The sequence below is a fragment of the Peromyscus californicus genome, unplaced genomic scaffold, assembly GCF_007827085.1.
Source record: "Peromyscus californicus insignis strain IS unplaced genomic scaffold, ASM782708v3 Scaffold_16__1_contigs__length_79575227, whole genome shotgun sequence".
Taxonomy (NCBI): domain Eukaryota; kingdom Metazoa; phylum Chordata; class Mammalia; order Rodentia; family Cricetidae; genus Peromyscus; species Peromyscus californicus.
The window spans coordinates 45,280,159-45,300,304 of NW_026294458.1; the positions used below are offsets into that span (position 1 = coordinate 45,280,159).

A 20,146-nucleotide genomic window follows, 5' to 3' on the forward strand; every position below is an offset into this window, starting at 1 on the left:
AACACCCATGATGGGTGGCTTAGAACTGCCTGTAACTCCAGCTCCAGGGGATCCCGTGTTCCTGTCCTTCCTGGGAACTTCCACTCCTGTGCATAAAGTCACATTCTCACATACACATACACACAAATGCACACAATCAAATAAAACAAATTCTTAAAAATAATCACATACACATACACACAAATGCACACAATCAAATAAAACAAATTCTTAAAAATAATCACATACACATACACACAAATGCACACAATCAAATAAAACAAATTCTTAAAAATAATCACATACACATACACACAAATGCACACAATCAAATAAAACAAATTCTTAAAAATAATCACATACACATACACACAAATGCACACAATCAAATAAAACAAATTCTTAAAAATAATACCTCAAGACAGTATACCTTTTCTTTTTTTTTTAGTTTTTTGAGCCAAGGTATCTCTATGCAACAGCTCTTACTGGAACTAGCTCTGTAGACCAGGTTGGCCTTGAACGCACAGAGGTCTGCCTGCCTATGCCTCCCGAGTGCTGGGATTAAAGACGTGAGTTACCACTGCCTGGCGACCGTGCAAGTTTTTGATAGAATTAGTGTTCCAGATGAGGTCTGAGTTAAGGGATCCCCTAACATCTTAGCTCTATGTCGAGGGTACACACAAGCTTCTCATCCTATTGCAATTCTGACACACTGAATCTAATACTTCTTTTCTGAGGCTCCCTGTGCATTAAAGGGTGGTTGACACTATCCCTGGCGTCTACCTATGCCATCCCACCCACACCAATAAAAATGTCCCCAGACAGTTCCATCTGGTCCCGAAGCAAAATCTCCCAGTCCTTTGAAAAGAACTACTCTGAAACTCCTCACCACTAATTGATACAAATTTAAAACTTTGGGAAGTACTGACTAATTATGAAGTATACTTAATGACTATCACAGCCCCAGGAAAGTTTTATAAGTCCATCACTCGGGCTGGAGATAGGGCTCCATGGTAAGAATGCTTGCTTACCATGCACAGAGCCCCGGGTTGGGTTCCTAGCACTACAAAACAGAAGTACCATCTACACTTGTGTATACAAAGGTTCCCAGACATCTTTCTTCATACAGAAAGAGATAAAACTGAATAAACAGACTACATAAGCAAAACTAGCAGATGAAAACTGCCCTTTTTAATCTTCAGAAGAACTGTGTGCAAAATTGATCTACTTACCTTTCTTCCCGTAATTTTCGAACTCGCTCAGCCCTCTCTCGTTTCTCTTGTTCCTCCAGAGCTCGCTGCTCAGTTGTGTCTTTTTGGATGCGTTCACTTAAGGCATCAAAGTCTTTTGCAATGATATGCAGGAGCCAATAAAGCCCCTTTTTAATGGACTTGTCAATTTTCTTTCCATATCCCAAGACTGCCGAACAAGGTTCCTAAAACAAATCATTTGACTCAATGATTAAAACTAAAAGTTCTCTACACAACCATATTCATAAACCATTAAGTAAAATTATAGGCAAAGCAAAATTTAGCCTTTTAAGTTAATAACTTCTAAAACACAATTTTGTAATAACTAAATTTAGTTTAGTACTAGTAGAAGTTGAAAACAATTATAAATATTATCTATGTTACATTATGAATAAGATGAGAGGACCAGATACAATTCTATACAAATTTACTGGAAGACAAACTGAACTCCCCTGAGAAAAGCGCTGCTATTTATTAAGAGCACCTGTAACGAAGAGACTCAGGAGCCACACACCTCTAATCCCAGCACTCGGGAGGCAGAGGCAGGCAGGTAGATTTCTGAGAGTTTGAAGACAGCCAGGGTGACAGAGACAGACTCTGCCTCAAAACAAAGGGGGGGGAGGGAATACTGGAAATTATAAATTCTTATGCTGAGCTAGGCCTGGTGGCACACACCTCTAATCCCAGCACTCCGGAGGCAGAGGCAGGTGAATCTCAGTGAGTTCGAGGCCAGCCTGGTCTACAACGTGAGTTCCAGGTCAGGCTCCAAAAGCTACACAGAGAAACCCTGTCTCGAAAAACAAAAACAAAAACAAAAATCTTACAAGCAATGTAGGAAAGTTTCTGGGAGTTAGTAAAAAAGTAGAAGAGACATTACAGTATTAACTACTATTAACTGAGCAATGACAGAATTGTTACGGCATGGAAATTATTTTAGTACTGTTTTCATTATCTTTTTACATTTATATATTAATCTGGGGGGTGTGCAGCAAACTCCACCGCACAAGAGGTCAGGAGACAGATAAAAAGTTTCCGTACCCCGATATTAAGCCTCTCTGCCGAGGCAGTAAATCAGATCACGACAAATTATTAAGTTCAGGTTTAATCTGTGCAGAGCATTCCTGGGCAGTCCCAGGGGAAGGGGAGAAGCCGCGATGGAAACCACTAGAGAAGTCTGTGGGCCGGTCCTTAAATACTCTCCAGGGTGGACCTGCTGCTTGGCGGGCTTTCTTTGGGCGGGGTCTGGAGAGGTCGGCTCCAGCGGAGATGCCCAACAACAACCTGCAGGAATCTGTTCCCCCTTCCACCACGGGGATCCCAGGGAGTGGACTCAGGTGGCTAAGCCAGGATGCCTTTTACTAGCTGAGCTATGGTATAGGGCGGCCCCAAAAGACTGTTTTCTAGTTGACTATCACTTTTATGGAAACTAAGTTTTCTGAACAAAATGTAAAAGTAATAACGATAATAATAATAATAATAATAATAATAATAATAATAATAATAATAATAATAACTTACTATCTGGCACAAGCACTTGTGCTCATTGACCAGCTTTTCCAGGGAGAGACATTCAATCACATCGGCTTCTCCTAAGGCCCCCTCCTTGTCCTGTTTATTTGCCAACCTAGGAAGACAAATGAACTGGTTGTACAGCAGATGTCATTTTCACGGTCTCTGTTCCCAAGATTTAAATCTACTGATTACAGAATAAGCTGGTTCAGGGAATACTGTAGCACAGATTTCATAACTTTTCATAGTTAGTGCTCTAAAAAAAAAAAAAAAGCAAAAGCAGCCAACGAGAAAGTTCAAGGAAGCACTAGACCGATAATTAAAAACTACCAATAGAAGAAGAAGCAGGCTACTTCCCACAGCCCACAGACAAAAGTCCTGACCTTTTCTTCTTAAAAACAATGCTGGTGGGAATGTGAACTCCATTCCATTTCACACTGGAGTGACTAGACACGCAACTATGGAATCAACATGGAGGCTGCTCCTATTCCACCCATCACCCCTCACTCTACACACAATCATTTCCACTGTTTCTTAGTGCGGCTTCACGTTGTCTCCTTTTGAAAATATAAACATATTTTTGGGTGGTATTTCAAAATTTATACAACTGGGTACTGTGGAGAACATGTTTCTTTTGTATCATGATTTTTTTTCTTCCAAACACAGAATTCAATTCTGAAATTATCTTTTTTTTTTTTTTTTTTGGTTTTTCGAGACAGGGTTTCTCTGTGTAGCTTTGCGCCTTTCCTGGAACTCACTTGGTAGCCCAGGCTGGCCTCGAACTCACAGAGATCTGCCTGGTTCTGCCTCCCGAGTGCTGGGATTAAAGGCGTGCGCCACCACCGCCCGGCTCTGAAATTATCTTGATGCAGAATAAAGCAATCTGTACTTCACTCTAAGCTGCAGGATGACATATCATATAGATGATCCAGTGTCCATCACCAATCCTGCACAGAAAGATTTCTTGTCTTCACATAGAATACCATGAAGGAGTTGTTTTCTTTGGTAGGGCAGGGGGAGAGAGCAGATTTGAGGAAGTGGGAATTCAAACACAATCTAAATTGTACTTGGACTGCAGCCATGTTCAGCTCACATCTCCAGTAGGCGTGGGAACACCAAAAGACTAAAGGTTTGGAAATTTGATACTATGAAAGGATTTTCATTCCTACATTTCCCTGTAAATATTTCTTCCTGGTAGAAATTCACTTGACATAATATGTAACTGCTATTTTACATTGAAAATTATAGAAACTTCCTCCAAAGTAAAAATAAGAGTACGGAAAGAAAAGTGGAGTTCAAAGACAAAAGTCCTCTCTGGCTAGTATTCTTCTCTTTCTCTATTTTGTGAGTGAAGCCCTGTGGGATTTCCAAGTAGAAGAGGATTGAATCATAAATGGAATCTAAAACGCTGCACACTAGGCTTCATTCCATTCCTATTCATGGGTACTTCTAGGTTTTGAAATCTACAAAGAAACCTTTGTTTAGCTACAACAGCATTTTTCGGAAGGAAGGCATTCCACAGGTAGTGCAGACTAGGTCCAGAGAATGTACTCAGACTCTGTGCAGACAGTTTAACAAGGACTTCCAGCTACCAAGGCGCTCCGGAGAACAGGCTCTTCCTTTAATCTAAGGAACAGGTGAGGAACAGGCAGAACCTGCTTCTCCAGGTGTGAAGTAAGCAAGCCGCACTTCTCATTTGATAGCAACAGCAAATGTACAACTTTATCTCCAACTTATTTGACTTCATTGTTTGGCTTTCAATTAACTGTATGAGAACCATAAAGCCAGCCTGTGGCTTAGAAGTGATTTAAGCGTTTGATGGAGCATTACACTCCATGGCACTCGGATTTTCTCCCAGACTAAGAACTCTAACACCACGGGTGAGAAAACAAGAACAAGACAGTAAGGTAAGCGAATTAACGTGTGTGTGTGTGTGTGTGTGTGTGTGTGTGTGTGTGTGTGTGTGTGTGCGTGCTATTTAAAGTGAAATATCCAGACACTGAAAGAATGGCTCAGCAGGTCCTCCAGTGACTTTCCTGTTTAGATTTGCACAGAGCTGCAAGCAGCTGACCTGTCCTGGCTATGAGGATCGACCTGTAGAGGACTGAGGTGGAGTTACCAACCTTAGATGAAACCATTACTTTAATTCTAATAAAACGACTTCTCATTTTAGAAACATTAGAAAAGCAGATCCTTTGAAAACAAATCTGAAATTCTTTTTTTTATAGACATTAAATTAATAATGCTATGTTTATTTTAGACAGGACTTTCATACTTAATACTGAACAGAACTTTATGCCCAAATTTGAAAGAAAAACATTAATTTCTTCATTCTTATTTCCCAGGATCTGCTAAAACTAATTTGAAGAAATTTTAAAATGGTTTTGTTGGAAAAGGACTACTATAAAATATCAAAGCACTCAAACATTTTAACGTTGTAGATAGTGTGTTGAAAGTACTTAAAAATTTATCATAGTTTTTTCAAGCTATTAGATCAACTTAATAGTTAAATCGGCACCATTTAAATGTAACATATTTCCTAAGTTATAATTGTTCCTATCTCTGAATTTAATAAATACTCATTTCAAATCAACTTAATGACTTTTATAAAGTATTTTTAAAGGAGATATGAAGTTGGCCATGTAACATGCAATGTAATCTCTCTTCAAGGCTACCCACTTTGAAGTTTAATATGAAAACTACTTCATATCTATTCAACTTATCTGAATCAGATAAGCAAAAGTAAAAACAACAAATAACTCTTTATAAAGTTATGATTACTAATTAGTTCAACAAGACAACTAACACATCTACATCAACTCCAAAGAAAGAATACTGAAAGAATACATTACTGAAAATGCCAGCTCATTCAAGCTTAGAAAATATATATAGTAAGATCCCCAGTTTTAACCTTGAGCTAGAAAATGCTGAAAGCTGCCTTCATATACAAGAACAAAATGTATTTCTTGAATATTTATTAATCAACATAGTAACTACAGAAAGTTTACTTTAAAAAATCCACAAGCATATTAAACATGTATCCCAACTTAATTTTATTATTATTTTTCGTTAATTTTTTGTTTTGTTTTGTTTTCAAGATAGGGTTTCATTGTATAGCCCTAGCTGTCTTGGAACTCTGTACACCAGGTTGGCCTTGAAATCACAGAGATACACCTGCTTCTGCCCACCAGCATTAAGATTACAGGTGTTCACCACCACTGTCCCATGGTATATTTCTAACACTGTCTCACGTTATATTTCTAAAGGTAATGTACATTCACGTTTGTCTCTAGGAATCGAATTCTGTGTAACAGGGTGGAGAAAGTTTTCTTTGAGTCACTCCTCTTTACTTTCCTCTTTCCCACAAGAAACTATTACAAGTTATTACCACATGTATCAACTACCATCATATTGTTTTTCTTTTCTAAAATACCATGTTTAAACTCACAGATATAGGCAACATTATGAGTGAAACTCAAACCACATAGCAAATTCAAAAACGTAGAGTAGTAAATTAAACATACTGATGATCTTATCTTCTATAGACATAATACTACTGCACTAAGAAACTGCATGTAATAATGATCTCATGAATTTCATCTAGCCTAACCAATTAAATGATTTCTTATGAGTTTCATATTTTATGATTATATGAACTGTATCCAAAATTTAAATTATAATATGCTTAGTTCTAATTTATGAAAGTAAAATTAAACTGGAAACAGTGTACATATAGTTATGAACACCAACTGCTAAAAAATACATACACACAGCATTTAAGTGCACCTGAGTCCTTATAAGTGAGTTTCTATACAGTCATACAAAAATTGGAAGAAAATTATGAATATGATAACACTATTGTAAAGGTCATCACCTATGTCTTCACCAAGGTAGACAGCTATTTTACAAATGGTTCCCTTTAGTTTAGAATATGGAGGGATGTCTTATATAAACTTAACTTTAAAAATATCAATTTGAAACTATATTTTTTTAAATAGCAAAATCTAGCAGATTCTAGAAATGAAGAGGGAACATAACCACAGTTATGGGGAGACGTTAAACACAACTACACTGGACTACTAGAAGAAAAGAGTCTGTCTTAGAGGCTGGGACTTAGGAAATAAATATTACAGGAAATAAAACTGAATTTCCTAGATGAACTAGGGAAAATAGAACATAGTCTGTACAGACACAGAAATAGCTATTTTAACTTGTCCAGAATTCCATCAGGAATAACAAAAATCTCAGAAAACTAAGATAACTATCTCTCTGTCTGTCTGTCTATCTACCTACCTACCTATCTATATACATATACAAACACATATGTTTCTGTACCTTTTCTGTGATACTGTAAATACAACCCAGAGTATCATGTATTACTGAGCAAGCTTTCTAGCACTGAGAGATGTCACTGGACTCTGGGTCTGCATTTCCACTCCCTGACAACAGTGGACAAATCCATGGCTCTAGTGGGAACAACCAAACAATCTCAGATTGAATCCATAACTTAGAAAGGTGTCAGGGGCATTCCCGCATAATATAATACCTCAAGGGACACAAAAAAACACTTGTCCACCTTCAAGAGAGTAGCTAGAAGTTAACGGCCACCTGAAAGAAAAGAATTTACTACCAAGAAAGATAGCATAATAATATAAAGAAACTTTAACATAAATATGTTAGATATTCCAAAGAAATAAACTGGCAATATCTTATTCATCAAAAATGATGCATACCATATATACATTATAGCTAACTATGTAAATTACATCATCTAATTTATATGCACGCACTGGTATTCAGCAGCAAAAAGAAACCTAATTCAATTTACATATTTGCATTTTCACATCAATAACAGCGATGTAAAGAAAGAAATGTTCTAATATTTACTTGTGTTTTCTGTGCACACTTGGCATGTGAATAATGTACATGCGTGCATTTGCACACCCCTCTGCACCTACTAAAACTACACTTCAGGAAAAAGCTTGCCTATGACCCCAATAACTGCTGCAATTTTTGTAAAGATGAAAGAAAGGGTCATCCCATCCTAAACATGTGAGAGGAGGTGCTGTAATGCCTGTGAGAGGCTCAGGGCTTAACTGGATATGGAGATGGCCACTGTCAGCAAAGTGGAATTGAGGTCTCCAAGTAACCAAGATGGAGACCAGAATGCTTGTGAACACACAGACATGAATGTGAACAATAACCATTCCAAACTTTAACTCAAGGCCTGAGAATAGTCACTGCACTGCCATATCTTATTGGGCAAACAGAATTAGTTAGATTTTTTTTTACAAATGAAATTTAACTTTTACAAAAAAGTACAAGTTAAATTTATTACAAAGCTAATAATATTTCCACTTAATTTAGAATTAAGGACTTAGACTCTAAAATTTGCATTAAGGATTATATTGATTGTAATTAACTACAATTAATTATAAGCCATAATTACCTATAATATGTGACATAACTTGTTTAGTATAATTAAAACAGGGGAAATTGTTGGGTGGGTGATGCATATCTGTACCCTCAGAGCTTGGAAAGAAGAAATAAAAGGACTATGAGTTCAAGGCTAGCGTGGATGAAAAGCAAGACCTGTCTCAAAAGCCCAACGGCCAGTGCTGGTGAGATGGCTCGGCAAGTAATGGTTAACTGCTGCCAAACCTCATGACCTGAGTTCAGGTCCTAGTAATCCGCATGGTGGAAGGAAGGAACCAACCACCAACTCCAGAAGTTGTCCTCTGACCTCCATACATGGGCTATTACACACACACACACACACACACACACACACACACACACACACACACACACACGAGCATACACATATGTACAATACTACACCACTAATTATATAATAAACAAGGGAAAACTATAAAAAAAGAGATATAAAATCTTTCACATATAATTGTTTGCTCTAATATTGAAATCTTTCCTGATCAAAACTACTGCTTTCATTTTAATAAAGGACATAAACAATAATAGTCTGAATATTGCACAGTACATTCATTCTGTTTTGTTTCCTAGACCCATGGAAAAGGGGTAAGAAATATTTCTAGAAGATATACATGATACACAGATCCATAATTACATTTCTAGCATAATATCCCATCTTCTATTCCTCTGTGACGAATTTTCATTTCACAAGTTTTCTACATTTAACTTTATTATTGTTGTTCACTCCAAGCTGTGAAACTCACTGCTTTGGTAATTTCAAATTGAACAGTCTTCATCAGAAGGTGGAGAAGTTTCTCCTTGCAAGGAAAGTAGGAAACAGAACAAAGAAGGTGATAGGCAAGAAGAATCCTTTTCCGGCTTAGAAAATCCTTATTTTGAATTTGGATTTCATGTTACAACGTCACATCTGTGGGGGAGGTGGGGGTGGGTGGGAGGATTATCTACAAACTACTGTGGTTAAAATATTTAAAATAGTTGAAGTAAATTGAACACTTCAAATGTCCTATAGTCAGCAGAAGCTTGCAACACAAGAGTTCAGTAATAAAATTACAAAGCAAGTATTTAAGCAAACAGCTAACATGCAAAAGAACTTTCTATGTTAAAAGGCTTCCTCCCTTGTGATGCAGAGTCTTTCCTCCATGCTCAACCATTCCAATGGCTTGTATTTAGAACTTGCTGTGTGCCTAGATAATCTTTCCCTTCAACATGCTGGCTTTTCCTCTAAGAGAAACCAAAGGGGGATCTCAGGCACAGTAGTAGACTTTAACTGGAATCTGTCTTGAGAAAAGATGAGGGTAAGAGGATTAGAAAGAAGAAACGGCACGCGGGAGACTATGACAGTAATCCAAATGAAATAGAAATGCCTTGGACCAGACTGGAAGAGGTGGCTGGCTCCAAACATACTGAGGAAGAAAGGCTAATGCATTTTATTAGCTGTCTGGAAATGAGCTAAGATATAAAATGTTGAAAAGAAATAATCAACAATGACTTGAGCTTTTGAATCTGAGTCACTGAAAGAAGAGAGTTGCCACTGACTGAGTCAGAACAATCTAGGCATTGAGATAGTGCAGAGTCACTTCAGGTGTGCCCATCCAAATGGGACTCAGCAAGCAGAAAGGTGTCTAAGAATAATCTAGACTGAGATCCAACTTGGAATCAACAGTATTTAGTACTATCATTAAAACTAATGATGGCTACTCTTCACCTTATAAGCATCCCAATATTCAGAGGTGGGGAGAGAAGCCAGGAGCCTGAGGGAGGGTGGGAAAGAAAGAACAAAGGATCAAGGGTCAAACACTTTTTTGGAAGTGTCTCAAAAAATAATTCTGTCAGGTGTGGCTGATTAGCTAAAAAAATCATCAAGCCATATTGCTTCTAACTCCAAAAACATTTCCCACTGATTTCCATGGATTCTATCTCTGTTTTATTATTCAACTCTCTTATGAACCATTTTGCTGTCCTGGGAAACAATTCTATATAAAATAAGTAAAAAAAAAAATCTTGGAAAACGAAACTCCTGCCAATGCCACATTTGCTCTTCATGTGTCTTCTACAGCATCTGTGGAAAACTCACATTTTTTACCCTGCATTAAGTCAACTACGATCTGTTTCCTAGCTACCTTTCTGATTTCTCTCCTCTATCTTAATTTTCCTTCTCTTAATTTCTACCTACATAGGCATTAATTCTGTTCTTAAAGTACAGCAGCCTCAGGCTGGAGAGGTGGTTCAGCAGCTAAGACAATGCACCATTCCTGCAGAGAATGTGAGCTCCATTCCTAGCTCCTACAGCAGGTGGCTCACAGCCACCTTTAACTCCAGCTCCAGAGCATCCAACACCTCTGGTCTTCACAGACATTGCTACTCATGTGCGAGTATCCATTCAGAAACACACACACATGTACACATAATTAGAGAAAAAAAATCTTTTTTAAAAGTATATTATTCGGGGTTGGGGATTTAGCTCAGTGGTAGAGCGCTTGCCTAGCAAGTGCAAGGCCCTGGGTTCGATCCTCAGCTCTGAAAAAAAAAAAAGAAAAGAAAAAAAAGGTATATTATTCTTACTCACTGGTTTGGTATTCTATCTCCTATATAAAGCCTATATTCTCTTTCCTCTTCACCTGTCTGGCTTCTGAAGAGTTTGGACTCACAACCCAAGTATCTCCTTAGAGAGGTCTTGTGTAGCAGGCTTTCTTTTGGGCCACTGACCAGTTCACAAATCATGGCATGGAGACTTATTAGTTATCTTATGCTCGGCCTTATCTTTTGCTTCTCTGACTAGCTCTTATAACTTAAATTAACCTGTTTCTTTTTATCTACATTTTGCCTCAGGGCTTTTTACCTTTCTTTCAGTCTGTATATCTTACTCCGTATCTGGCTGTCTGGCTGCCTGGCCCTGGGCATCTCCCTCTTTTTCCTCATTCTCTTTTCTCTTCTCTCTAGAACCTAGATTCTTCCTCCTACTTGTTCTCTCTGTCCGCCAGCCCCACCTACCCCTCTTCTGCTTAGCTATTGGCCATTCAGCTTTTTATTAGACCAATCAGGTGCCTTAGGCAGGCAAGGTAAAACAGCAACACATCTTTACATAATTAAACAATGCAACAAAATAAATGCAACACACCTTTACATAGTTACAGTAACATTCCACAACAGCCTTGCCTGGTTATCTGTTAAGACATAAGATGATTTTATGTATCTCTCTAATCCAACTTCATAAACTAGTTCATCTCATGACAGTTCTACATGTTTACAAAGTCTTCTTTATACTACATTAACACTCCCCCCATATAATTTCCACTCAGTGACCTTTAGAATGATGATATGTCTAACTGTGTTGTATAGACAGGTTTTCACATTTTAGAAAATAATTGTAAAAGAGATCTCTTACATAGGGCAACAATTTAAATTTATTTCAATGATTCTCAACTTCCTATGGTTTTCTAGTCTTCCCCTTCTATGTTCTTTTGGGAATTTCTAATTTGTGAGTTTCCATCACAAAGCATCCCACCCTCAGTGTACCATGATAGCATAATTTAAGTGGCGCAAGTATCTTTCTTAGCCTATTGTACTAGTATTTACTATTCTGGTTAAAAGCATGTATTGAAGTTAATACTTTGTCATAGATAACAGCTGTGAAACAAAGTCTTCTACTTTATAGATGTGAAGAAGTTTCCTAAAGGACTTGATATTTCACATCCTTTCCCATTAAGTATTTTTTTTCTTTTACATTTAGTATATGCTTGATGTTACTTTAATCTCTGAATCTCAATACAACTTCAGGAGACTAAAGGTGATTCCACACTAAGCACCATGAATATATCTGATAACTATATGTGTGTTATGAGAAATTCAAACCATTAATTAAAATAAACTATATAAATAGAGCTTTCTCTATTCAATATTAAGAAAATGTCTAGAGATCAATGAGCTGTTTATATTCCCACTCAGCCTTTTCAAAATTATGAAAGGCATTAAGTGCCTTTCTATACTCAAAGATTAAGAAAATAGTGGTTTATTAGCAATAATAGCTTTTCTTTATTTCACTGTATGTATGTGTATATCATTACCTTATCATTATATATAATCATATGTAACTTACTTCCATTTGATTTGATGCAAAGGACAAACAGGAGCACTAGGTGAAATTTTAAATATTATCAGCATTCTCAGATGAGATCATACATAAACACGTTCTCAAGTATCTAAAGATTATCGTAACATGAATTCCTATACATTTTGCCCTGAGAGTTGAGATTCTTGGAAACAGCTGACAAGAATGAGAAGTCAGCATAATCAACTCAATATTTTTCATACATGCAATAGATAAGAAAACAAGGCTATATAAAATATGCTAATTCAAAGACTTCACTATATATATATATATATATATATATATATATATTGTTTAAAATCCACATAGAATTTATTCTGTCATTATGTTAGTTTAAATTATGCATATTCCGTAAAATGAATATCTGTTTAAAGATTTTTATGTGTATGAATGTTTTGCCTGATTGTATGTATGTGTATCACATGCATACCTGGTCCCCACAGAAATGAGAAAAGGGCATTGAATTCCCTGAAACTGGAGTTACATATGGTTGTTGAACTGCCATGTGGGTGCTGGGAAAGGAGTCCTGGTCCTGCACAAGAGCAGCATGTGCTCCCAACTGTTGAACCATCTTTCCTGTCCCAGAAAAATGTCTATTTTGAACATGACACAGACTAAATTCCTGGGGAAAGGTATCTTTAGTAATGGTATTTTAGGAGGCTAAAAGCCAATCCTAAAAGTTCAAGTAGAGTCAAAGCACCTTCTGTAACAGAAAGTCATGTTGTGGACAGTATAAGGACACGGATGAGCTTATGGGAAGGCATCTGTATCCTCCCCATCACTTTTCAGTAACTATACTCAAATAAATGCGGTGTACAGCAGGAGCAACCCTCCAAAGTAATTCCTAAATTATCTCACATTACTTTCTTTATTTTGGCGATCTCTATGAGGAAGTTATTTTTGATTCTCTCTTTTCTTTTTTAGTTAAACTGTTACTATATAGTCTAGGTTGGCCTCAAATTCCACCTATAGCTTAGGATAGCCTAGAATTTACCATACTTTTGCCTCAGTTTCCCTAGAAGGATTATAGGCAAGAGCCATTATGCCATGTTGATGTTCCTCAATTTTTAAAACTTCCTGTTAGAAAACTAGAATTTTTGCTAAGAGACACATAGTTATCTCAGTGCAACTGCTAACGGGGAAAACAGCAACTTCTTCTTTGTTCAGTTTCATTATTTTTATTTCTTAGGTGGAAAGGAATGATGAAAGACCGCCTTCAAGAATTAAAACAGAAAACCAAGGAAATCGAAATCGAACTCTCTCGGGACAGTCAGGTGTTTGGAGAAGCAGAGGAACAAGGCGTGATTGTCCAGCAAGCTGTTATTTATGAGAGAGAACCTGTAGCTGAGAGACACCTACAAGAGATCCAAAAACTGCAAGAGACTATCAACAGCTTTGCTGATGAGGTTCAAAAGTTTGGACAGCAACAGAAAAGTCTGGTGGCTTCCATGAGACGGTTTAGCCTACTTAAACGGGACTCTACCATTGCAAAGGAGATAAAAACCCAAGCAGAACACATTCACAGAGCACTGGGTGATTTAGTCAAAGAAGTAAAAAAGTCAGAGGTTGAAAATGGTCCATCATCAGTGGTCACAAGGATACTTAAGTCCCAGTATGCCGCGATGTTCCGCCACTTTCAGCAAACCATGTTTCTATACAACGACACAATAGCTTCCAAGCAAGAGAAGTGCAAGACATTTATCGTCCATCAGCTGGAAGTGGCTGGAAAAGAAGTGTCTGAAGAAGACGTGAACGACATGCTTCATCAGGGAAGATGGGAAGTGTTTAACGAAAGCTTACTCACAGAAACCAGCATCACTAAAGCCCAGCTCTCGGAGATTGAACAGAGACACAAGGAACTTTTGAATCTGGAGAACCAAGTGAAGGACCTCAGGGACCTGTTCATGCAGATCTCTCTTCTGGTAGAGGAACAAGGAGAAAGCATCAACAGCATTGAGGTCATGGTGACCAGCACAAAAGAGTATGTTATCAATACCAAAGAGAAGTTCGGACTCGCTGTAAAATACAAACGAAGACACCCCTGCAGGGCCCTGTGCTGCTGCTGCTGCTGCCCCTGCTGGGGCTCCAAATAGAGACGCTATATTAGAAACGCCTCAGGGCTTAGGGGGATGGTTTCCACATTTCAGAGCCTTGTTTTGGTTGTCTTCATTTCATGAGTCCAGTTACATGCATTCTATCATGGCTAACTGGTTATTTTCCCCTTTACCATTTACCCACTAACAGTTACAGAACTGCTGAAGCCAGGGACACAAGACAAGCATTTACTTAACATTCTCAGGTTAACTTTTAAAAATAAAAGTGAAAGACTTTACGTTTCTGGAAAAATAGAGTTCTACTGTGCATTTATATACTCTTTAGATGAATATTCAATTAAGTGATAACTACTTTATTAATCTGGTTTATTTGAGAATATTTATTAATTAAGAGTTGTATAACACAAGGCCTCAAAACATGCCACAGTGCACCAAAATGAAACTAAATACCTATTAAGCCTCTATCCTCAGATAGGTAAGGAAACCTGGTGATCATTAGGTCCTGGGGAAACTCAATCATCAACTTGATGAAAAACCTACCTGGTGACAGTCAAGCATAAGACCTATGGTGTGATAAGGCTGTTTTTTATGAACTTGGAAATGGACAAGAAACTGAATTACATACAGATCGGAGGGCTTGACAAAGTCTAAGTAAAGGCAATTGTGTTCTTGAATATTATGATAAAGCAAGCACTAAAGAAAAAAGTATAAATTAATGAAGAGGCCTAAGCACTCTTCAACTTCGGGATGGTCCTGACAGCCTCCGGAGTGCTTGGATGACACAGGAATGTAGCACTGAGCCCATTTGGCTCTTTTTCTTTAAACATCTTTTACTTCACTATGTGTTTTTGCCCACTGTGGCCTGGCTGTACTGTCCTCTTTCTGTAATGGAGCAGGAGTTTCTATACTCTTTGTTCCTTATGCCTGAAATAAACCTGTCTATTATCACCAATTTCATGTTCACTTGAATGTCACCACTGGTGGGTGGTAGACACCATGAAGATATTTAGTCTTTCTACTCGAGAATATGATGCTTCTTCATTAATTTATACCTTTTTTCTTATTGGTAAACTCTTACCATCTCCTACATATTTTCGAAAGCAACACGGTCATCTTTGTGGTCGTTTTGTTTGTTTGTTTCTATTGCTATTATGGAGTAATATTTCTCTCCAGTAAATATTTGCCACGGTTGTCATTCAAAGAAAATAAATGATTGCCTTTGAGAAAGTCCTTTCCTGACGACTCACCCTAGCAGGGCCATCCTGATGACCTGTGGCCTCTCATCACCCTTCCTTTAAGTATCTGCTGGAACTTAACACCACCTTACAAACCTCTTTGTTACCGGCTTCTGTGTTAGCATGTGAATTTCCAACTGATTTCCTGTGCGAGTCCAACCAATATGCAGAGTCTGTAAGAGAGCTCTGTCTACCACCGAATTTACTCCGTTGTCTCCTTTCATTTGAATGCTGTCTCCCCTCCTTCCAGGAGGGAAGGCTGTGTTTCTGCTTCAGCCCAAGGCGTCTTCATTCGTGCCCCAGATCCCAACCCTTGCTACTGCAGAGATATCCTTCTCTTCAATGTCAGGAGGGAATCCTCCTCTGGGTCACTGCCCTCGGCACAGTGCTCTGTGTTCCTTGTATTAGGTATCCTAAAGTCCCTTCACCTCAAATCTCTTCAGGACTGACTCCTCACCGTAGGGTTCTCTATGTGTTTAAACCGTTGGCCAGAGTGGTGGGAATTCGTGTGTGACAATTTCTATTTCCTGAAAGACCCTTGACAAAATTATCAATTGAGAAAAGCAGAGTTAAGGGAGCAAGTGGATGAATGAAACAATCAGGTCAGACGGAAGAATGCAACACCCTGAAAAGTGGCAGGAGAATGACCAGGAGGCATCCAGGGCCCATCTGAGATGTACTGGGATAACTTGAATGTGATCTCAGCCAGGACACTCATGTGTTTTTAACCTAGCAACACGCAGCACCTTGAATGCTGGCAGAGAACATGAGGGTCCTTGTCTGCTTAGGGTGGTGGCTCTTCCACACCTATACAATGCATGAAATGTGTGCTGAGGGAGTTGGGGAACTTGAAGGATTCAACTGTCATGTTACATCATATTATATGTACCATGAAGTAATTTTAGTTTAAATATATACATTGAATTGCTTTCTACTGTGTCAGTTACCAAGCATCACCGTGGAAAGGATGTTTCATATGTCCTAGCTTAAAATGCTTAAAGGAGCATTCTAAAAAGATTCCTGTAAGACTCAACAGCTGACTGGATAATTCCAGCTATTACCTCCACTGTTCCTTTTAAATTTTTTATCTAGAGTTTTAAGCATACTCGGTTATAGCTTTTCTTAAATTATTTATCACGAAAACTAAGACCATTAAGTACTATTTAATATGCATTAGTTCAATTATGCCCAGATGGATTTGTAAAAAGTTCTTTCTGCTAGCATTTTATTATGCTTTTAAAGTAAGAATTAAGCACAGATGTATTGCAAAGCAGTGAATAATATTCAATTTCACTGCTACATTCTTTTTATCATATTAATATGAATTATACATATCAATGGGTTCAACTTGACGTTTCCACACGTGCATTATTGTGCTTGATCATATCGACCTTCTTGTGTCTCTCAAACCCTTCTCTGGTAGTTGCTTTCTATTCTCAGTTGCTCCCCTACACACACTTAGATTCCAAATTCTATACACAAGAGGAAAAAATGTGACATTTGTCTTTCTGTCACTGGATAAGTTCACTTAACTTGGTGACACCTACTTGCTTCCAGTTGCTTACAAATGACTTGATTTTGTTCTCCTATGCTGCTTCTGTGTTGATTTGCACCTTGGTTTATGCCATAACATGGCTATGATAAATGGTATCTTATGGCAATGTCTTCAATTGCTTAGTATTATCCTAACCTAAGCAACAAGCACAACATATTTAATCAGTTGTTAACTATTCTGTATGTTTTATTTCCACACTTAATACAAAGTAAAAGCAGCAATTTTTTTCTTAATATAACTACCTGAAAGAGTAAACTAATTCTTGAAAGAGTTGATGGAACAATATAAGGAATCTGCTGGAAACAGAAGACAAAAATAACATTTAAAAAAAAAGAACAATTAAAGATTTTGGGGTGCATGTTAACACCACTAAATTGGTTTAAGTGGTTTGAATTCATATAACACTTTGAAGCACTTCGTCATCAGCAATAATATAAAAACCCATTTACAGAACAGTAGGAACACTCTGCAGGTCATGCTTTCATTATCCGAATTCACATGCTGGCACAGGCTTGCAAATCCTCATTCACAAGGAGAGCCACAGAGGCTCAGCGAGAATCAGTAAGTTTCGGGACTGTGTGGTGTTTGCATACCTGTAATCCCTATCGGAGGCTGGAAGGTTGCTGGGAGTCCCAAGTCAGCCTGGGCTACAGCATGAGACCTTGTCTCAAGGAAACAAAGAAAGGGAGAGGAAGAAGAGAAACAAAGGGAGGGGAGAGGAGAGGAGGAGAGGAAAGGGAACCTCTAGAGGCCTGTCTGCTTCCAAAGGTTTCCCCCTCCAAATCCTGGAGGTCTGGGATGAAAACGGTGAAGCAGGCGGTCCTTGGCAACATGTTGATGCCCACCTGGCAACACTGTCAAGTATTTGTTCTTTGTGAGTTTTAGAGAGTGTGATAGCGAAAGAAGAGGGCAGCATAAATAGTGGAGGAGGCTGGAGTGCAAGCCCACAGCATAGGCAGCCTCAGGAGGCTGCAAGAGCAGCCAAGCTTCCGACAGCCCACAGTGTAGGCAGCCTCAGGAGGTTAGAAGAGCAGCAAAGCTTCCGACAGTGGCCCTATAACGCCAGTGAGCTGGGGACCCAAGAGCATGAAGTGGGTCAAGGTAGTCACACCCGCGTTTAAGAAATCCTGGTGATAGGACTCGAGGGTCTCGAGCCCAGTAAAGACTTGTCACTCTAGGCTAAGATACGCCACTATTCCAATAGCTAAACCGGACTAACACAAGTAGAATTCCTATTGTCCTGAAAAGAAATTTTAGCTGGTGGCTTCAGAGATATTCTGGATGAAGGTCCAACAAACTGGACTCCAAAAAGGTGACAGGCAGTGACTTCTTTTCTCTCTAAAGACAGGTGTAAGTCTACAAATGGCACCCGTCGTCTTAGGACATTGCTACCAACTGGGGCTGATGAAAATTTCAATATATTTAGTTATGGAATTAAACTTCCAGTTCATTTTATTTCATAGGAAATCAAATAGTGCCTTGCATAATTAATTTGAAGTATAGTAGGTACTCAGTATTTGTTGAATTAATATATGCACAGATGCATAGATACACAAGAGAAAAATGAAGAAAAATAAATAAATGGCTATTTAGTTAAAAAGACATGAACTACTCATTTATGACAAACAATGATTAATATTTTAATTTTACTTCAGAAACCAGTGAGTCTCTGTTTAAATATTTTCAAAGACCAAGTTCACCCGTAGGGCTCAACCAAGGTCACCTTTCATATATACTTCTATTAATATTTTACTTCGGATTCAATAAAAGTGAGACCTGATTCTATAGAGGAAGTGACTTCTTTAATCAAACACTTAAAAGTTTAAAAACGTAAGCTTTACCAATAAATGATCCAATAAAGTTTCAACTTTTATAATCAAGTTTCAAATAGCCTTGTTTAAAAATCCCCATTTGCTATGGAGAAGCACCAGGAGAAACTCCTCTTTTAAGCACCGGGGAGAAACTCCTCTTGCATTACTCCTCTTATTAATCAACCATGATGGGTTGGTTTTTTATACCTTAATAATGAAGTACAGGAATGAGGACAAAGCAAAGAAAGACAGGGGCATTTACTCAGTAACTTCCCGCTGAGGAGCAATCTGAACTAAGATTTCCTCTTTGCCTTCTTTCACGTCACAGCGCCACCTGGCGCTCACTGTGCACAAATGCGAGGAAGACCAATGTCCCTTCTCAATGTCTTCTACAAATGTTCCAGCTTAAGGACAAAATGCTGTAAGCATATGACTGAGACAATGAAGCTAGATCACACATGCAATGGGGAAATATGAAAGCTCAATTAAAGTGTCATTAGAGAAGGACCCATTTAAGGAACTTTCAAAAAATGCACTCCTGGGAAAAGAACAGCAGTCGGGGAGATAGCTCAGCTGGTTGGGGGAGGGCCTGCCTCGCTCGCACAAGGCTGTGGGTTTGCTTGATCAAGGGGGTTCACACCTGTAATCCCAGCACTGGGGAGGTGGAGGTGATGGATCTGAAATTTGAGGTCATCCTTGGCTACATAACTACCTCAAGAACAGCCTGAGCTAGGTGAGAGCCTGTCTTAAAGAAAACAAAACCCAAAAGGAAGGCAATAAGAAAGGACAATGACAAAATATAAGTTATTAAGAGAGGAAGCTAGGTGTGACGGCACAACTCACGATGCTGAGGCAGGAGGATCAAGAGTTCAAGCTCAACCAAGGCTACATGGCAAAATCTTGTTTTGAAAAGGGCTGAGGTTGCAGCTCGGTGGCTGCAAATGCTCAGAGCATTTGCCTAGCATGCCTAAGCCATATCTGCAGGGGGCGGGGGGAATGAAAGAGCTCAGAGCATTTGCCTAGCATGCCTAAGCCATATCTGCAGTGGGGGGGGGGTGGGGGATGAAAGCACTCAGAGCATTTGCCTAGCATGCCTAAGCCATATCTGGGGCGGGGGGGGGGGGGGGGGGGGGGGCGGGCGGTGAAAGCGCTCAGAGCATTTGCCTAGCATGCCTAAGCCCGGGGGGGGGG

At 38.7% G+C, this 20,146-nt stretch overlaps 2 protein-coding genes across 5 annotated transcripts in view; one reads left to right on the plus strand and one right to left on the minus strand.

The window, feature by feature from the left end:
- Window positions 1–20,146, minus strand: part of Arl13b (ADP ribosylation factor like GTPase 13B) — a 61,145-nt gene that overhangs the window by 19,222 nt on the left and 21,777 nt on the right. For all 4 annotated transcript variants that reach the window (XM_052740955.1, XM_052740953.1, XM_052740952.1 and 1 more), the window contains 2 exons: window positions 2,748–2,853; window positions 1,212–1,414 (listed from right to left, as the gene is read on the minus strand). In XM_052740955.1, the coding sequence (XP_052596915.1) occupies window positions 1,212–1,414; window positions 2,748–2,853 (309 nt within the window). The remainder of the gene's footprint in view (window positions 1–1,211; window positions 1,415–2,747; window positions 2,854–20,146) is intronic.
- Window positions 3,444–19,992, plus strand: Stx19 (syntaxin 19). Its single transcript, XM_052740957.1, has one exon. It carries the CDS (start codon window positions 13,500–13,502, stop codon window positions 14,391–14,393), a length of 894 nt encoding a protein of 297 aa, XP_052596917.1. The 5' UTR covers window positions 3,444–13,499; the 3' UTR covers window positions 14,394–19,992.

Coding starts and splice junctions, on each gene's coding strand:
- Stx19 (XM_052740957.1), top strand. CDS start 13,500: ATGATGAAAGACCGCCTTCAAGAATTAAAACAGAAAACCAAGGAAATC.